Source organism: Delphinus delphis, chromosome 2 (genome assembly GCF_949987515.2).
Source record: "Delphinus delphis chromosome 2, mDelDel1.2, whole genome shotgun sequence".
In the NCBI taxonomy this organism is placed as follows: domain Eukaryota; kingdom Metazoa; phylum Chordata; class Mammalia; order Artiodactyla; family Delphinidae; genus Delphinus; species Delphinus delphis.
In genome coordinates, this window is record NC_082684.1 from 106,299,508 (window position 1) to 106,318,293 (window position 18,786).

An 18,786-nucleotide genomic window follows, 5' to 3' on the forward strand; every position below is an offset into this window, starting at 1 on the left:
GCTAAGACCACTCTTCCTCAGTAATCACTGGACTCCCGGCGCTCTAGGAGGAAAAGCTGGCGTGATGACTCTGGCTGGCCCAACTCCTGGGGGGGAAGCTCAAGGTTTCCGGCCTCTTCCCCATCAGTAACGAAGGGCTGGCAGCTCCCCAGAAGGCACAGCCTCTGAAGCCCAGTCTGGCATCGGGAGCTGGCTTCTGTCCTGGTGGCCTGTTGGTGGGGAAGCGGCTTTTTCTCTTCGAGTGGTGGGAATTCTGGGGCCTTGACCTGCGCCCCTTTCTCACGGGCTTGGAGCTCTGCAGGTGGCCATTCTAGTGCAAAGGATGGGCTGGGGCTCCTCTGGGCCCCCAGAGAGGGAAGGCTTGTAGGGAGCTCCTTCTGAGGGAGGGGTGAGGACTGGGTCCCCAAGAACCATGGAAAGAAGCACTCGCAGTCACCTCACTAAAGAATATTCATTTATTTATAATTATTGCTAAGTAAACTTCTCTTTTAAACAGGAACATAAAAACACAGTAGGGCTTTGCACAAGTGGAATTTCTAAACAGTTGGTTTGTATACACGTCAAAATAAGTTAGAATGGGATTTGTCCAGGAGTTTCCAAGTCACCCGAGAGGCTGCACGCCTCTTTTGAAAAGGTTGGGGTGGGGTGGGGGTGGGGACCGGAGCCTTGCCAAGACCACCGCCCACCCAGCTCCAATTGTGAGTTGTGCTGCTTCCTTCTCTCAGCCTTGCCCAGGTCCAAGGCACAGGGCATGGGGGGCGTTCAAGTATTGAACCTTGCAGAGGGCTGGTGCTGATGGCGGGGCTGGGGGCAGAGAGGAGAGCCCCACCCTGGGGGCCAGACCGTCTCTCATGGGTTTCCAAGACCAAGGCCACTGCACTGGCAGGGAAGAGGAAGAAGAGGAGGTACAGGGTTCTTTTTGGTACCAGGGGAGAAAGAAGTTGTGGGAAGAGGTAGTTTGCGGGGATGATGCTTCTGCTCAGCAGGAGAAAATGTCTTCTACAGTGACGGGGTCACTGCCACCTGAGGGTCATCATGGCGGGCACCTGGGAGGCTGGGGGGCCTCGGGGTCTGGAGAGCCACAGTCGGGGCGAGGCTCCCGTGAGCCCCAGCCCTCTTATTTGCTGCTTAGCATGAACTCTAGCAGAGAAGGAAGGGGCACCTGGCTGCCTGATCCCGAGGCTACCTTGTCCTCCCCTCCGTCCTGATCTCAGCCACCCTGAGGCCTGGCTTGGTCCTTCACTAAGGATACGGCCTTGGGGGCACCTCCCTCCTCAGCCGCTCCCCGCTTCCTGGTTTCTGGGCTGAAGCTGGTGGCTTCACCTCCTGTGCCTCTGGGAATGGCCTTGCCTGCTCCCCTCCACGGAGGCCGCAGGGGGCGAGTGGGTGGGCGTCTGGGTGCCCCAGCATTCCTGAATGTGCTCTTTCACCGCCCTGGGCCTGCAGTCTTCAGTTCCGGGGCAGGAGCTGGCGCGGGGACCGAGGAGATGAGAGCGGGCTGGCGAGGGAGCGAACCGTGGGCTGAGCAGGGGCGGCAGCCCGGGCCGCTGCTCTGGGTGGTGCAGAGCAAGTCACTAGCCGGAGGAGCTGGGAGAGGGTGGACGGCCTGCCGGGCTCTGCCTCCTCCTGCCTCTCGCCTTGGCCTCCGGAGGCTTCCTGCCAGCAGCTGAAGCCCCAGGGCCAGACCGACAGTGCCTTCCGAGCCCGAGTCCCGCCAGGGCAGGCCACGCTGCTCTTGGTTGGGGAGGCACAAAGCACGCACAGCACACGAGAAAGCTTCCGCTGGCAAAAAGAAAATGATCTCCATCAGAAAAGATAATAGGTGACACAGAGTTGGAAAGGAGAAAAATAAATTACCTTCAAAATACCCCCCTTTGCTCAAAAAACCTTTTTTTTTCCCTCTATGGTCTTCATTTTCCTTTTTAAATATGTTGCTCTTCCTGGGACCCTGCTGACTCTTGGCTGTCCCCATCCTCAAAATGGATACTTATTAGACCTTAAATAAGAGGAAAACTCCAGGCCCCCACCCCTACATAGGCCCTCCTTGGCCTCCTTAAGGACAGCCCCTCTTGGTCCCCAACGACCCCATCACTGGTCCCCCCACTCAAGGGGCCTCCATCTGTCTTTGTTAGTGTGTGTCTGACGCAAGGCATGTCCTGGCTTTGTCGGGGGACCCTGGGGTGGTGCCCCACTTCGAGACAGAACTGGAAAACAGTTTGCTGAAATCCACTTTAGGGACGCCCACTTTCAAACAGGGCTGTAAGATGCGAGGCTTCTGGGGGTCGGCTGGAGAGGACGGTAGCTGGGGGTTGGGCTACACCCCGCTTTCCTAAGGCCAGGACCAGGCCGCATGCACACCTGGCTGGAGGAGAGAGCGGGAGGCACCAGGAGGTAGAAGGCAGAGGGCCCTGCCTGGCTGTCCATGGACAGGGTGGGGGAATGGGCTCTGGGCCTGGGCTTTTCGCAGCCCAGGGGCCGGTGGGGGGTAAGGGTGGGGGGCAAGGCTGACCAGCACAGGAGCTCAAACATCCCTAGAGGCAGGAGAGGGTCCAGAGGAGAAACAAGACATGGCTCAAGAGATCTCCCTCCAGTGACAGGAGCCCCGAGGAGCCATCAGGATGGCCCTGCCCACATGGGCCGCCCCAGCTCTGCTGGGCCTGGAGAGACTAGAGAACCTATGCCCTTGTGACCTGTCCCCAGACGGCCCCCATCTGCATTTCTCCCACAGCAGCAGGCCAAGGAGACCCAGACCTGGGCCTCCCGTGTTACCCTTCCTTCCCTAGGATGCCTGGGGCCTGTGCCTGGTTCACAGCTGAGGCCAGTAGTACAGTCTCCATTTGGTCTACAAGTCCCTAGTGGTGCAAACGACTGAGTGGGAGGGAGGGCTCAGGACTGTGGGGCAGTAGCTTGTTTTTCAGCTGCAGGAGGTGCAGCCTGCAGCACATGGGTCTCCCCCCACGCCCCACGCCCTCCTTGCCCCGTCCTGGGTGGCCTGGCCTGTGCTATAGCACGTTGTAGTAGGCCATCTCTTTCATGGCCTGTTCGGTGAGGACGCTGGCCTCGGCGCTGCTGTCCACACCGGCGTAGGCGTAGGCGTTCTCCTCGAAGTCCTCGATCTCCTGCTGGCTGTCAAGCTCGGAGGGGTCGGTGCCCGTCAGCTCCATCATGGGGTCTGCAAGAGAGGGCACAGTTAGGCCTGGATGCTGCCTGTGGTCACTCCCACACGGGAAGCAGAACTAAAGAAGTCATTGCCAGTCACTGCTTCCAAAAGACTCTCAGCTGCCTCCTCTGCCCTCCTGCTCTGGGAGGCCCCCGACTCCCGTGGCTTCTCAAATGTGTGCCGAGTGGGTACAGGCTTGGACTTGAACTCTTGGGGTCATCCCTCTCTTGCACCTCCTGAGTCACTAAGCCCTTATTTATTCTTCGCAACATTACTCATTAGTCTCCTTTGCCATATGAAAGCCTCCTGTACTATATCATGTCTGCAATACCACTCGTTTGGCACCTACTGTATGCCAGGCACTTCACATATATCATCTCATGAATGCTCACAGCAACCCCGTTTAGGAGATCAAAAGGAAGTTCAGAGAGGTTAATTACCTTGCCAAAGGGCACCCAGCAAGTGCTGTTGTTTTGATCCACTGTGCAACTCTACCTCACTTGGCTGGAGGGCGCTGTTTCTCCTCTGACCTGGCGCCAGTTCTACCCAGTGGTATCCTCAGGCCTAGCTCTCCAAGGCCAAGCACTCAAGGTAGGTTAACAAAGACGATGAGATAAAAACTCTAAGAGGCCTCTTGTAATTTTATCAAATTGAAATCTTTTATAAAGCTCTTACTGTTGGAACAAAAGCCAGATAGAAAACTCCACAAAGGAGCTTGGGTGGGGCTGCCTTCCAATGAGTTATGGAGGGAGGGAGGCCCAGGGTGTGACCTGGGGACCTGGGAGTCTTGCTGGCAGGGACTGTGGCTGAGCCCCAGTGTGCATTCTGCCCCTGTCCATCTGGGATATGTGATGTGTTTGGGGAGAAATGGACCCCAGCCCAGGGGTAGCCCTGATGAGTCTAAGGCAGGGTTTTCCAACCTTGGCATTATTAACATCTTGGGCCATAATTGTTTGTTGTGGGGGACTGTCCTGTGCATTGTAGGAGGCTTCCCAGCATCCCTGGCCTCTATCAGCGAGATGCCAGTAGCATTGCCCCCGCTGTGACAACCAAATGTCTCTAGACATGGCCAAATGTCCCTCGGGGGGCAAACTCACCCCCAGCTGAGAACCACTGGTTGAAGGGTAATCCCACTCATTGCCAATGAGTGGCTCAGGATTAGGGATGGGACCCAATTCTGGCCAGTGAATCATGAGGAAAGGCCTGCTAGTGAGTTCTTAGAATGTTCTTATTAGTTTCACAGAGCAAAGGAGAGCAGGCTCTTACTCTTCCAATGGAGGTGAACAAGGAAGCATATTGCCCTAAAGGCCACTGGCAGCTGTTTTGCGACTATGAGGAAAAGCACAGCTAATAATGTGGACAGAGAGAGGGAGCCTCACCCTGTCATTGTTGAGGGGCTGAATCAGCCAACTTTGAAGACAGCCTGGACTGCAAGTCATTTCTTAATTTATTGCTTTATTGTTTAAACCAGTCTGAATGGGGTGTCTCTTACTTGTGCCCATAGCATCTGACTTTATAAAATGAGGCCAGCTGTACCAAATCTCTTTTAGTTTAAATTTTATTTATTTTTTTGTGGCCGCACGCACCACACGGCTTGCGGGATCTTAGTTCCTTACCAGGGATCAAACCCCGGCCCTGGGCAGTGATAGCATGAGTCCTAACCACTTGACCTCCAGGGAGTTCCCTCAGCTGTACCAAATCTTATAGCCCCTAGGCACTTTCTTCCTCAAATCCTAGTGCCACACCTTCATACCATATAGTTGATTAAAAACAAGCTAAATAAAGACCCTGGGAAAATTTCTACCTCTGGGTCTCTGTTATCCTCCCAACCTCCCTTTATTAACTCTATTTGGCCTGTCCAGTTGGCCCCAGGGAATACTCTGTACCATTTTTTACAAAGACGTTGATCTACCTCCTGAATTACAGTCCTATCGTTTATTGGGTGGTTCCATCTAGACTGTAGGCTGCCTTCCTCCTGCACAAGTGTCAAGCCTGAGCTTCTCAGACCAAGGTTATACGTGAGTGGTGGGTGGACCTGGGCCCCAGCCATTCCCGTGCCAATCCCTGCTTTACTTTCTGTCATCTGGTACAATCAGGAACAAAGCAACCCTAGGCATCCCTGGTCAGGTGCTGACCTCAGGTGGAAACAGCTTAGGCCTTAACCACCCCCTGGGAGCGAGGTGTGCAGGGACAGCTACCTCCAAAAGGACCAGTCCTGCTCTGGTCCCTCCTGGTGGGTTAGCTACCTGGCATGTCCACTAGAGTACTGGCTCTCAAACTCTACTGCGCATAGAATGAACTAGGGTGCTTAAAAAGAAGTCCGGATCCTGGGCCACACGCCAGATCAGTTACCTTCGAATCTCTGTGGTTGAGACTCAGGCATCAGCATTTTAAAAATTCTCAAAGTGATTCCAATGTGCAGCCAAGTTTGAGAACAGTTCTCTGGAGTCTAGGTCAGAGGTTCTCGAAGTGAGGTTCCTGACCAGCAGCTTCGGTTTGACCTGGGGAACTTGTTGGAAATGTAAATGATCCGACCCTACCCCAGACCCACAGAATCAGAAGCTCTGAAGCTGGGACCCAGCAATTTGTTTTAACAAGCCTGGAGTGATTCTCATGCTCCCTTGCTCAAGTTTGAAAACCATCACTTTATTCAATACTTCTCAAACTTTCCGGTGCAAACAAATCACCTGGGGATCTTTTGGAAATGCAGAGCCTGATTCAGCAAGTCTGGGGTGGGGTGGAGCCTGCCATTCTAGCAAGATCCCAGGTGATGCCAATACTGCTGGCCCTAGAACCACATTTTGGGTAAGAAGGGGCTACAGAGCAACTATAGGCAGCCAACGGCGTTTCATCCTCACCCAGAATGGAAAACTGATGACACCTGTTTCTGCCAGAACACTCCCGGCCATTCACTGCTCCAAAACTAAATCAGGGTTATTGCAGCATCCCCCAGCATCTGATTGACTCCTAGAAAGTAACCTCACATGGCAAGTCGACTCACCCGGTGATTGTCGGGGCACATTCCCAGCTAATTTGTCTCAGAAGGAGCACCAGAAAGTCAAATAGCTCCAGACTATACAAGGAACCTTCCTGAAGTGTGGTTGGCTTCTCCTTCCTGTAGGATCTCTAAAGTGCCTCCTCCCCATGAGAGGCCAGAGCGACTACAGTTCTTCCAGTACTGACCAGTGTTGAGGGGAGCAGCTATCACTAACATGTAGGGATGTTATAACCAACAGCCAATGAAACCTCCACCAACTGCAGAGGTAAGGACACTTCTCCTGAGTATGTGGGCTACATTCTTTTTGGCAGGCACTATGAAGAATGCGACTGATTGTATATCCCTTTTTGCCTTGGCGACTAGGAAGCTCAGGGCTCCCCTCTGCATGCCCATAGGACCTCCCATGGTGTACTTGGGGTTGTGACCTCACCTGGCTCTCCCTTATCTTTACAGTTGCCAATTTTCCTTTTGTTACTTTCTTTCCCATCCATTTAAAAAAAATGTCATCTCTCAGTAATGATCTTGCATGAGTTACCTAACTTCTCTGTCCTTCAGTGCCTGCATCTGTAAAATGGCGATAATAACAGAACCAACCTCACTGTGAGGGTTACGTGAGTTAATAAAGGCCTGGCACACAGCACTCAACAGATTATTTTTATTATTGTTTATGTGAGCCCTCGTAAGTCCTCTGAAGAATACACAAATATCCCATCATTATCACCATGGTGACCCTCCAGGGTGCTCCCTCTCCAGACCTGAGCCCACCCCAATGAGGTCTCAGGCCTGGCCAGCCTCCCCACTCCCCTCACTGGACAGGAGGCTCCTGAGTGTGCCATGACAGTACCGCTCCTGCTCTGTCCACTGCGTGTGGCCCACCCACCTTGGCTGTCCAGGCCGATGTCCATGACGCCGTGCTTGACCTTCATGTGCCGGCTCAGGTTGCCCTTGAGGTTAAACTTGCTGGAGCAGTAGGGGCACTTGAAGGGCTTGCTGCCCGCGTGCAGGTGCATGTGGCCCAGCAGGTTGTACATGCGGTTGAAGGACTTCCCGCACACCTGGAACACACCCCACCCGGCCTCATCAGCCCGGGAACCCACGCTCTCCGGACCCCCAGCCACTCCTACCTCCACGGCTGGGCCGGAATCCCATCGGCTGTGGACAAGCACTCACTTCGTCCTTTCCTATAGGACCCCAGAGGCCGAGGACTGAGCCACTCCCTGCTGGTCACCGTTCCTGTGTGTCTGCCCCACGATCCCTGAGCTGAAGCTGTCAGAAACCCAGGGCTCGGATCTCCGGGTGCACTGAGTCTCGGGTCGGGGCTCTTTCCCTGCGGCTGTACCGTTACCTTCACCCCCTCCTCCAATTCTCAAAAAACCACCTCAGTAGCTTGTAGGACCTGAACCCTCACCGCCCACCCCAACCCCCAGAGCCCAGGCAGTTTCACCCAACCAGGGCTCCCTTGCCCATACCGGGTCCCGGCTGCTGCCGTCATGCTGAGGCCACTCGTGGGGAAGTCCCACCTGGGGGCCCGAAGGCCTGGTACCTTGCATTTGAATGGCTTCACGGGCGAGTGTACAATCATGTGGGTCTTGAGGGTCTGCTTCTGCACGAAGGTCTTGAAGCAGATGTGGCACTGGTAGGGCCGAACGCTGGTATGGATCAGCATGTGCCGCTTCATGTTTGCCTGCAGGGTGAACTCCCGGCCACACACCTCGCACTTGAACTCCTTCACACCCTGTGCGGGGTGGGGGCGATGGTCAGGGCCACACAATGGACACAGGCTCTGGAAGTACGTGCGTGTGTGTGTGTGTGTGTACCACAGGGTCAGTGCTTCTGGGAAATGACTTCCTGGGGATGTTCCAAACAGTGGCCACTTGTTTGAAATGCCCAGGAGGATGTTGGGGAAGAACCATTTACTATGGAAAGCATTCCAGTGATAGGGAGAGATCGGCTGAGTTTTACTGTTCTGACCCATACATCTGCTGTCTCCTGCCCAAGAGGGCAGGTGGATTTGTAGGTCTGTACCAGGGCACCGAGGCAAGCGTGTTCGTTTGCACGTTAATTCATTCATTAATTCATCAACCATTTACCAGGCACCTGCTATAAGCCAGCATCACATCAGGCACCAGAGGCCTCTGGCCAAGAAGTCACAGCCTTAGCCTGGGGGCCTGGATGGCTTCCTGAGATCAAGATGCATGTATATATTTTTCGCCTCAGTGCTGTCTCTCAGTGGTCTTTTTGGTTCACAGACCCCTTTGAGAGTATGATTAAAGGTATGAGCACCCCAGGAAAAATGAAAAAACATTCAGGTCTGTGTAGAATTTAAAGAGTTCTCAAACCTCGGAGCCCGTCCACGACCCCTGAGAGTGTATTCTAAGCTTCTCTTGTGATAAGAACAACCTGTAGCTCTTGTGGAACATAAAGCCTCTCAGGCCCCTCCCTGGAGATTCAAATTCCCACGAATTTTTAATCCCAACAGGTTCCACAGGTGATTCTTATCACTGATGGACTTTGGAACACAACCCCAGGAGACAAAGATTCCAAGGGAAAACCCTCTGGTTTGGATGGTCAACACGCTTTTCCATGGTCTGGAGGTGACCCCCAGAGCAGGACACGGTGCTGTGTGCACAGGAAGCACAATGTATTGTCTGGGGAGAAAAGTGAGGACAAAAGTTCCTAGAACCCCAGCAATTTAGTAGAACTCCAGTGGCACAGACACATTTCTGTGGTCACAGCTGCTGTCCCAACTGCTTGTTTGGTACAAAGTTTCATGTTATAATTTAACAGTTCCCGTGTCTATTTCTCTCAGCAGACAGGCTGTGTCTCCTGTCTTGTATGCTTGCTTGACAGAGCGAAGATGATGTGTATGACCACGAAGGGGCCCTGCCCTTTGGGATGGTGTGCGCATGTGTAAACTGAGGCTGATAATGGGAATGTTTTCAATTTTATCAGCCTTTGATTTTTGCTTTTGCCTTTTCTTCACAGTATTATTTCTCTTTTAACACTTTGTGGACTTGTGGGGATTTTTAAGTCTCCTAGTAGAGGAGAAAGATGGCAAATATATAGCACGTGTACTTATCACTTTGCACTCTCCCCACCCTCAACCCCTGCAACCCCCAACTCCCCGCAGGCGGAAAGAATCAATCATCTGGTTTTACAGCTGAGCCCAGATTCAGCTTCAGAATCCTTCTTAACATTACACTCTAGGTAGCTACACCAATTGAATGAGGAGCACCTGCAATGAAACCTAAGCATCACCTCTGCTCCAGCAGAAAGAGTTCCCAGGGCTGGGAAAGGCTGGATTCTCGGCCTGGCAGGCTGTTTCTTCCCTACTCACTGTAGTGTCCACTGTGAGAGATAAGGACATGAGTTTGACCAGGAGTGTCTCTAAGTCCGCAATTATGGAGAGTGGCAGCTCTAGGCATGTTCAGCTTCAAAGAGTGAAGTTGGTTGGATTTGGGGTGGAAACCATGGGTCAGGACAAGTGCCAGAGCGGGACTGTGGGACCTGAGAGGCCTCATTCCCCTTCTGGACCTAAGAGCCTCTTAAAGGAGGTGACGTTGGCTGAAAGGCAGGGTGGCCAGTGGACTGAAGGAAGAGGAAGGTAGGGGAGAACTGGTCAAGTTTATGTCTAGGGACACAGTGGAAAAGGACAGTGTTGCTCCACCTTCTGTCCCCACAAGCCACTTTGCTTCATTTTGTCATATTCTAGAACCAATTGTACTTTTCCATAGCAAATATTTTTCCTTACATCTATTCCCTTTTTTTTTTTTTTTTCGTTACGCGGGCTTCTCACTGCTGTGGCCTTTCCTGTTGCGGAGCACAGGCTCCGGACGCGCAGGCTCAGCGGCCATGGCTCACGGGCCCAGCCGCTCCGCGGCATGTGGGATCTTACCAGACTGGGGCACGAACCCGTGTCCCCTGCATCGGCAGGCGGACTCTCAACCACTGCGCCACCAGGGAAGCCCACATCTATTCCCTTTTAAAATGAAATATATTTAGCATTTTCCTAAAGGGAAGGCACACAGCTTTTGATAGACTCGTGTAATTACAGGGAGCAAAGGAAGCCCTCTGAGCTTCTGACCATCTATCTCATCCACCTCCCTGTGGCACCCTGCCCTCTCTCCGGCCTCGGTCCTCCCAGCCACAAGATAGAGAATCAGCGATTCTCCAACTGTGCTCCTTGGGTCCTGCAGGGGTTCCTCAAACATTTCAATTAAAAAGTTTTAAAATGAGTCAAGTTTTACTATTTAAAAAAACTAATTTCAATTACATTTTTTTCTAACACTCATCAAAAAAATATAACTATAAAAATGAGAGATGTTCACCACCTAAAAGATCTCAGGCGGTGCTTCGGGAAGCGCTGGATGAAAGCACGGCAGGAGGAGAGGGCAGAGCCTCAGGCCTGGAGCCAAGCCCCCGGCGGGGGGAGACCCCAGGGGCCGGGCCCTTGCTGGGGGAGGCCTGTGGCGTCCTTACCTTGTGGGTGAGCGAGTGTTGCTTGAGGTGGTGGATCTGGCTGAACTCCATGCCGCACTCGGTGCACACGAAGGGCCGCACGTTCTGGTGCTTGAGCATGTGGTTCTGCAGCTGGCTGCGGTAGTGGAAGGACTTGTCACACTCGAGGCACTGGTAGAGGGTGGGGCCCTGATGCGAGGCCAGGTGGCGCTTGAGCTGGGTCAGGGTGGAGAAGTCCAGGCCGCACTCGACGCAGACGTGGCAGCGGCCGCTCTCGTGCTTCACCTCGTGGGCCTTGAGCTCGCTGGGGTAGGCGAAGCCGCGGCCGCAGAAGTGGCAGCTATAGGGCTTGACCTCCGAGTGCAGCAGCATGTGGCGCTTGAGGTGGCTGGTCTGCGTGAAGGCCTTCTGGCACACCTGGCACTTGTGCGGCCGGGTGCCCTGGTGCGTCAGCAGGTGTGTCTGCAAGTGGCTGGGCTGCTTGAACAGCTTGCTGCAGTGCGGGCACGAGTGAGGCTTGATGCCGTTGTGGCCCAGGATGTGCGTCACCAGGTTGTACTTGGATGTGTAGGACTTCTCGCACATGCGGCACTGCCAGCGCTTCTGACGGTCGCCTGCCTCCACCAGGTACGAGTCGTCGATCTGCACGTTGATGTCCAGCCGGTCCAGCTGGGCCTTCTTGTGGCGTTCCACCGTCGAGCCGGCTGCGTCGGCCTCAAACTCGCCTGCCTCCTGCCACACGAAGCCCTGTTCCGGCTTCACGGGCTCCGGGGACTCCATGCTGGGGGCCTCAGGGTCGCTCAGGGGGGCCAGGTGCGGTGGGTCGAAGCCACACTCTGTGGGCAGCGCCTCCGGCCCGGGCAGTGCCATGCTGGGCTCGGGGAAGCCGTCCCGGGCTGGGTCAGGGAAGTGGGGGTCGAAGGGGGCTACGTCCAGCTCTGGCCGTGGGGTTCGGGGCAGGTGCCGCAGTGTCCGGGGCTTGCGGCTGAAGACGCTGAGGTCGATCATCTTGACAGCGCTGCTCTGCACCAGGGCCTCGCAGCCGCCACTGGCCACCTCGGTGGGGGCCTCCGCTGGGCCCGCATCCTTGTCATCGCCGGGCACGGACACCTCGTAGACCTCCTGATCCTCTTCTTCCTCCACCTTCTCAAACTTGACCTTGGGCACCAGCCGCACAGGCGGCCGTGTCTTCCGCCGGGTGTGCTTCTCGAAGGCTGCCTCCACCTCCAGCACCTCCTCCTCCGCCGGCTCCTCCAGGGCCCGCCCGTTGCAGGCCAGCTGGTAGACATCTGGGCCCGGGGCCCGGGGCTCCCCCATGGCCGCCCCGGACAGCTCCGGCCCCAGGTCCGGGTAGAAGGCTTCGGCGCTTATGGTGGCTCCAAAGAGCTCATTTTCTGAGACCAGGCCCAGCACGGCGGCCTGAGCCAAGGACAGCACCACCACGGCATCCGTCTGTGTCCCTGAGTCCATGAAGCCCTCCATCCCGTGGCGGCTGGCTAGGAGGGCATCGCTGCAGAAGGAGAAGGGAACGTTAGCACTGCCACTCAATGTTGTGCAGACAGACAACAGACAGACAACAGACAGACACACTCAGCAAGGGCTCAGCCAGTTTTGGGCGTGTCTGTCCCTGACGCCTTTCTATTCCTGCCTTGGGAACAGGGCACACTTGTAATTATGGGGAGCAATGATAACCCTCTGTGTATCTGATCATTGCCATGTCCTCCATCTCCCAGTGGGATCCTGGGTAAGCCCTGCCCCCTTGCTGACCTCAGTCTTCCCATCTGTGATACAGGGTGGTTGGATTTCCTCAGTGGTTCTCAAACTATGTTCTGCATGTCCTTCAGGAGTTCCAAAAAAAAAAAAAAAATCGGATCCAAAATTGCAAAATATAAAGATTCTGCTATTTTAAAAACCCATCTACTCAAATGTAATATATACCTCATTCCTGCACATTCAGTAGGCCCACTGGCTTTGTTGCCAAGGTATAATTAATTTTGCACAGACCTTGAGACTGTACAGTGAGGTGTTAAACAACTGTCACCATTTGTAACGGCTTGGCCATGTGAATGTGGTCTTTTGGGTTTTTTTTTTTAATATATTGGGCAAAAACAAGGCAACACACAAAAATCAACTAGGTGCCGAGGCCGATCTCAGACAGCAGCTACCTCCTGTCAGCCCTGATGCTAAATGACTGTGCCCATCACAACAGGTCACTGTTCTTGATTAGCTAAATGTTAGACATTTAAATACCTAAATTTATACCGTGTAAAATATAGCTTGTGGGGACTTCCCTGGTGGTGCAGTGGTTAAGAATCCGCCCGCCAATGCAGGGAATACGGGTTCGAGCCCTGGTCCGGGAAGATCCCACATGCCGTGGAACAACTAAGCCTGTGCGCCACAACTACTGAAGCCCGCGCACCTGGAGCCCATGCTCCGCAACAAGAAAAGCCACCACACTGAGAAGACTGCGCAACGCAACAAAGAGTAGCCCCCGCTCGCCGCAAATAGAGAAAGCCTGCGCACAGCAACGAAGACCCAACGCAGCCAAAAAAAAAAAAAGATATTAGTGGGTTTAAAAAAAAAAACACGTATAGCTTGTGTCTGATTTGTACACTGGAATTCCATGTGAGATCTGATTTGAAAGAAGGGCTCCATGATGGCTACCAAGTTTGAGAAAACTGGCTGAAATGAATGCTAAAACTGGCTCCCCGGGCTTCCCTGGTGGCGCAGTGGTTGAGAGTCTGCCTGCCGATGCAGGGGACACGGGTTCGTGCCCCGGTCCGGGAAGATCCCACATGCCACGGAGCGGCTGGGCCCGTGAGCCATGGCCGCTGAGCCTGCGCGTCTGGAGCCTGTGCTCCGCAACGGGAGAGGCCACAACAGTGAGGGGCCCGCGTACCGCAGAAAAAAAAAACAACAAAAAAACTGGCTCCCAGGTTCACAGCTATGCTCTCTGATCCAACAGGTGTTTCTAAAAAAGCCAATGAGTCCACCTATCAGGGTCCAACCCACGGTGCATCAGCTTCCTGCCTTCATAGAGGCTCCCGGTGCACCGGTGCCCTCCGTGTAGCCCGGCCTTTGCACAGGGATTCTCCCACCCAGGTGCCCTTTCCCTAACCCCGGTGAGCTGCCGGCTCCTCCCACCAGCGCCCCAGGCTTCCCTCAAATTCCCCCTGTTCCTGGGGCTTCCCAGCCCTCCCTGCCAGCCCGGATGTGGAAGGGCCTCCTCCCTGGCCTGGGATACTCATCAGATTGTACCCCGCCTCCGGCTCAGTGCCCAGCACAGCACATCAGAGGCACCCCATAAGGAAGGGGAAAGGAAGACAGGACTGGGGTGGCTCCTGCCTGCCTTGCTGGCTCTTCTCCCAGGGCCAGGGTCAGGTGCATGGCCGGCGGCGGCCCTTCCTCAGGAAACCAGCTCCCGGCCTGGTGCCTCCCTCCCCCCACAGGCCAGAGAAGCTTCCCCTTCCTGAAGCCGGCTAAAAATAAAATACCCCAGGGAGGAATTTAGCCTCCTTGAAACAGACACTAAAGATTAAACTATTAAGCTTAAACCAGGGCTCTCATGGAAGGGGTCAGATGGAAGGAAACCTTTGGGTCCACCTGGAACAGGCTGGGGGGTTAGCCCTGATTTAGAGCCCACCTCCCACCCCCTGCTGGAAAGAGCACCCAACTTGAGCTTGGCCTCAAGTCCCAGCTCTGTCGTGTACAAGTGACTAAGCAAAGTCACTTCAAAGTCACTTCTGCGTCTCAGTTTCCCTGTCCAAAAATGGGGATGGAAACACCTACCCATGGGAGGGTTGTGAGAGCCCAGAGGTCAGAACATAGATGAAGGGGGTTAGTTAATTATAAAGCCCTCACCAGATGTAAAGCGTCACTATTATTTATCTGCCCAGATCTCTGGAAGCAGCCTTTTCTGATGAAAACCACAGAACTAAGAGACTTCTCCATTCTGGGGCCCGAAATTCAAGCAAAGGTTTGGGTGATTCTGTGACAGCCTCTAGAGACTAAGAACTCATTCACTGATTAGTGCAGCAAATATTTGCTAAATCCCTGCTATGGGTCAGGCCCTGTGCTTGGAGATGTAAGGGAGATGAGGACACCCCTGTGGTGTCCAGAGATGACCCCTGTGCCCACCGGAGCCCCTGTGGGGGAGCATCACTGCCTTGGATGGCAGCGGCCCATCTGACACAGAGCCCAGCAGCACCCAGCAGCAGCCCTCGTGTCTGCTGTGGGTTTGAGAAAACAAGCAGTTCAGCACTTTTGTCTAGACTTCCTCAAAGGCAGGGCCAGCGGAGGGGAGGGACTGACCCTCAACAGCGGAGCCTGTGCTAGGACTTGGCCCTGGATTCTAAATTCAAATCTGGACAATATCCTTTTCTAGCTCAGGTATATCCTGTCACATCCTGAGCCTCAGTTTCCTCATCTCTGCGGAGGGGGATATAGTGCCTGAGTCCTGGGGTGCTGAGGAGATGAGATGAGGATGCCAGTGGAAATGTTAGTTCCCTCACCTGTGCTCTTCTTCTGGCCCCAGTCCCTGGCACCACCCCTCTTCTGGCAGCTGAAGGGAACAGGAGCAAAGAAACCCATAACATCACTTTACTGGCAGATGAGTCGGCGAAAGAGTCAGCCAATGTCAGCCTGTGGGAGCTGGAGCACAGGTCTGCTGTGGTCCCCTACACGGAGGGTGATCATGTAACATTCCATCCCTGTTAGGAGGGACCTTCTAAGACTGAAAGGGGCCACTCCCAAGGCTCACACCAGGATCCCAGGTGCAAGCCGAACCTGCCCTTGGCCACCACGCGTCCCCCTCCTGCAGGGACAGGTGGCAGGTTTCACTTTGGGGCTGAGGACTGGAGCCTGTGCCTGGGTGTAAACGGGGACCTGCCCACAGTCCTCGCTCTCAAGGGGTTCGAGCCCACGTGCGGGGACGCAGAGGTGCCAACAACTAACCACAAAGGTGGTGACTGAGTGCTCACCAGGTCCCAGGAAAGCCATTTCATCCTACGAACAATGCCATGGGGGCGGCGTGGGGGTGGAGGTAGTGAGCGCCACACTGCACAGCCCAGCAATCTGGGGCATAAGTACCAACAGCAAGCTCAAGAGTGCCCTGGCAGTGAGGGCAGAGCTGGGTCAGCACGCGGGCCCCATCCAGGCTCCACTGCATCTTCTGTGCAACCTGGGAGGTCACGTCATGGCTCTGAGCCCAGCCTCCTCAGCTCCCAGGTGCTGCCCTGCCCCCCTCAGGCTCCCAGGAGCCAGCAGCAAAGCTCGGGCAGGCTCTGGGCAAACCGCAGCGTAAAGCCTCAGACCTGTCCCTGCCTGGCTGGTCCAAGGCTCCGGCCGGACTGGGGAACTGGGGTCCCCCTCGAGGGCAGCCACAGCCCTTCCTTGGGTCTCCACTCAGAAGGAGACCTCCATCTCCTTTTCCTGGGAGCCTCCATCAACCCATCTGCCCATCTGGCCCGTCAGGCCCCTGCTTTCTTTTACTTGCCTGACCAGACACATATCACCCTGTAAATACATGTTTAAGGGGCTTATGGGGCTCAGTGTTCACTGGGGCAGCCAGGCAGGCTGTGTGTGTGTGTGCTCATGTGTGTAGGAGGGGCTCTGTTTGTTGCGGCAGAAGAAAGACGACAGAAGGAAGAACGAAGACAGAGGGAATCTAATTCACCTGCGCTGCGCATATGTGTCAGTCCGCCTATCACACACAGGGCCGGGGAGTGGGAAACTGGTGGCTCTGCAACCCTGGTGCCATTATTCCCCCTCCTCCTGGGCCATCTTTTTGGTCCCCCCCCTTCTCAGAGGCCACAACTCTCCCGTTTTATGTCCTGGCACAGGCTGCCCAGGGCAGGACGAGAGCCCGCCAGGTGCGCCCCACCTGTGTGCCAGGGCGGGCCCCACACCTCAAGGACCCTTTTGTCATCTTCCTGGGCCCCCCGTGGCACCTCCTTTCTCAGGGCAAGGGCTCTCTCCCCCCTCTTGTGCAGCGGGTTCAGAACAAAAGCTCTCTACGATGTCCAAGAGAAAGGGGAGCTCAGACCGCCCCGGGCTCTGCACAGCCTGGACTATGAGATGAGGGCCCATCAGAGCTGATGCAGCTCAGCCTCCTACCAGGACACCCTCGGTCTCCAGGGTGGAGAGAAAGGAAATGGCAAAGGCAGGGAAATAGAGGAAATGGAATCACTGCCTGATTGTAGTTTAAAGACTTGCACTGCGAGTAGGGGGAAGGGAGGCCATAGCAGAAAGAGAGAGAGAGAGAGAGAGAGAGAGAGGGAGAGAGGGAGAAGGGCTGTGGAGGCCAAGAAACAAAAGCAGGGGAGGGGGAGGGGGAGGGGAAGGAGTAGAGTGGAAAGAGAGGAGGGGACTTTGTCAGTGACACCAGAAGCCCAGGGCTGCCCTATTTCCCAGGGCTTAGCATCACCCCCTCCCAGGCCTGAGCGCCAGGCCAGCCCTGGGGAGTGACCCAAGTCTCATCCCCTGAGGCCCAGCAGGAGGTCTCCCCAACCCAGGCAGACACCCAGGTCCTCTAGACCTCTCACTGTTGCTTCATCTATTGCTGTACTATGGTTCCTGTAAACACTGACACAAGCTTGTCAAATGAATTAACGAGTGACTTGCTATGTGACCCTGGACAAGTCACCTGACCCTTCAGGGTCTCGGTTTCTTCATCTGTGAGATGGACACAAGAGGCTTCTTGGAACCTTGAGGGCAGGTTAATCCATTGGCTTACCTGCCTGTCTTCCAGGGTCCCCTCCCCAAGACGAGACCTTTTCTCATCCACACTGCTTTAAAAGATCATTTCCTCTCACTGAGACCCCCTTCAAGCACCAGGGGAGGGTCAGGGAGCTCAGAGTAGCTCTGGAACGCAGAGAGTGGGGCAGAGCACTTGAGGCCTGGTCTGGCCTGGGGCTGGCGGGACAGGAGCCATTTGGAAGGAAGAACCAATAGGGCCTGGTGACCACCTGGCTATGCTTTGCCTCATGCTCACCACCAGGACATCTCAAACTTAAGTCACAGGAATGCTCTGGGGCTTCTGTGAGCCCAGACTTGGGATATCACCAAGCACCCTGATGACTATTTTTGAGGGCCTAGCAAGTGCCAGGGCCTGCTCCCTGACACAGGCCTCGCAGTGCCCTGGGCTTCTGCTAGGGGGAAACGTTCGCCCCTTGGCTTTGAATCACCAGGCGACTCTGAGGCTGTGGTCTCCAGTCCTGCCACTGAATCACTGACTCAACACACCTGCCAGGTGCTGGGTGCCGTTCTTGGTCCTGGGGATACAGTAGGAAGCACGATAAGCTCCCATCCTCAGGGAGCTGCTCTGAGTGAGCTCAGTCTAAAACCTGAAGCGCCAGGATCTTTGGGAGGTAGGAGGTGCAGCGCTGGGGTCGGGTGGGGACCAGCGGAGCAGCCCCTGGGTCCTGAAAAACTGAACCCAGAGTGGGGCAGAACAGGTAGCTGGGCCCGGGGAGGGGAAAAGGAGGTCCAGGTACGCACACAGCTGTAAAAAAATACACAAAACGAAACAAAACAAAAAAACCCCAAAAAACAAACAAAAAAACCGCTCACGGGACTTCAACTTATAGCAAAACCACCCTCTTTGTTTCCTCTCATGTCCCCCTGATGGTAGACTTAAGGGTAAACTCTGCTCACATCCCATGAAAGGAAGAGGAAGCGAAAGCAAAAGCTGGAGGTTTGTGCAAACCTCAGAGCTCCTTGCACAGTCTCACTTCTGTCCAGCCCACAAGGCCTCACTCGACTCAGCAGCTCCAGGCCCAGCGCTGACGAGGCAGCTGGGTTGGGGGTGGGGTGACCAAGGGGGAAGTGTATGAGTCTCCTTCTTATAGGGGCCTCTCTCTGCCTCAGCTTCCCCTTTTCTCTGTGGACAGATTTGCTAAGCCCTGCCTCCAGAGGCCAGAGTGGCTGGGCCACCAACCCACAAACCACAGGAAGACCTGACGTTCACCATGTATGGCTACTTCCTTTTCCAGAAAAGGAAACTGAGGCTCAGGGAGGGGAAGGGACTGGCCCAAGGTCGCACAGTGAAATGCTGGTAAAGCAGGTCTCTGGCCCGGAAGCCCACCCTCAGCCACATGGCCTATAGGATGAAGTTCCTGTGCCTTAGCTGACTGCCCAAGGCTGTCCCCAGCCAAGCTCTACCTGACCCTCC

General features: G+C 54.9%; 1 protein-coding gene across 1 annotated transcript in view; it reads right to left on the minus strand.

The window, feature by feature from the left end:
- Nucleotides 1–23: 23 nt before the first annotated feature.
- ZNF710 (zinc finger protein 710) overlaps nucleotides 24–18,786 on the minus strand; it is a 64,267-nt gene continuing 45,504 nt past the window's right edge. Inside the window, exons 3-6 of the mRNA XM_060005425.1 lie at nucleotides 10,638–12,126; nucleotides 7,702–7,893; nucleotides 7,039–7,213; nucleotides 24–3,172 (exon numbers count right to left, since the gene is read on the minus strand). Of these exons, the coding sequence (XP_059861408.1) occupies nucleotides 3,003–3,172; nucleotides 7,039–7,213; nucleotides 7,702–7,893; nucleotides 10,638–12,126 (2,026 nt within the window). The 3' untranslated portion in view covers nucleotides 24–3,002. The remainder of the gene's footprint in view (nucleotides 3,173–7,038; nucleotides 7,214–7,701; nucleotides 7,894–10,637; nucleotides 12,127–18,786) is intronic.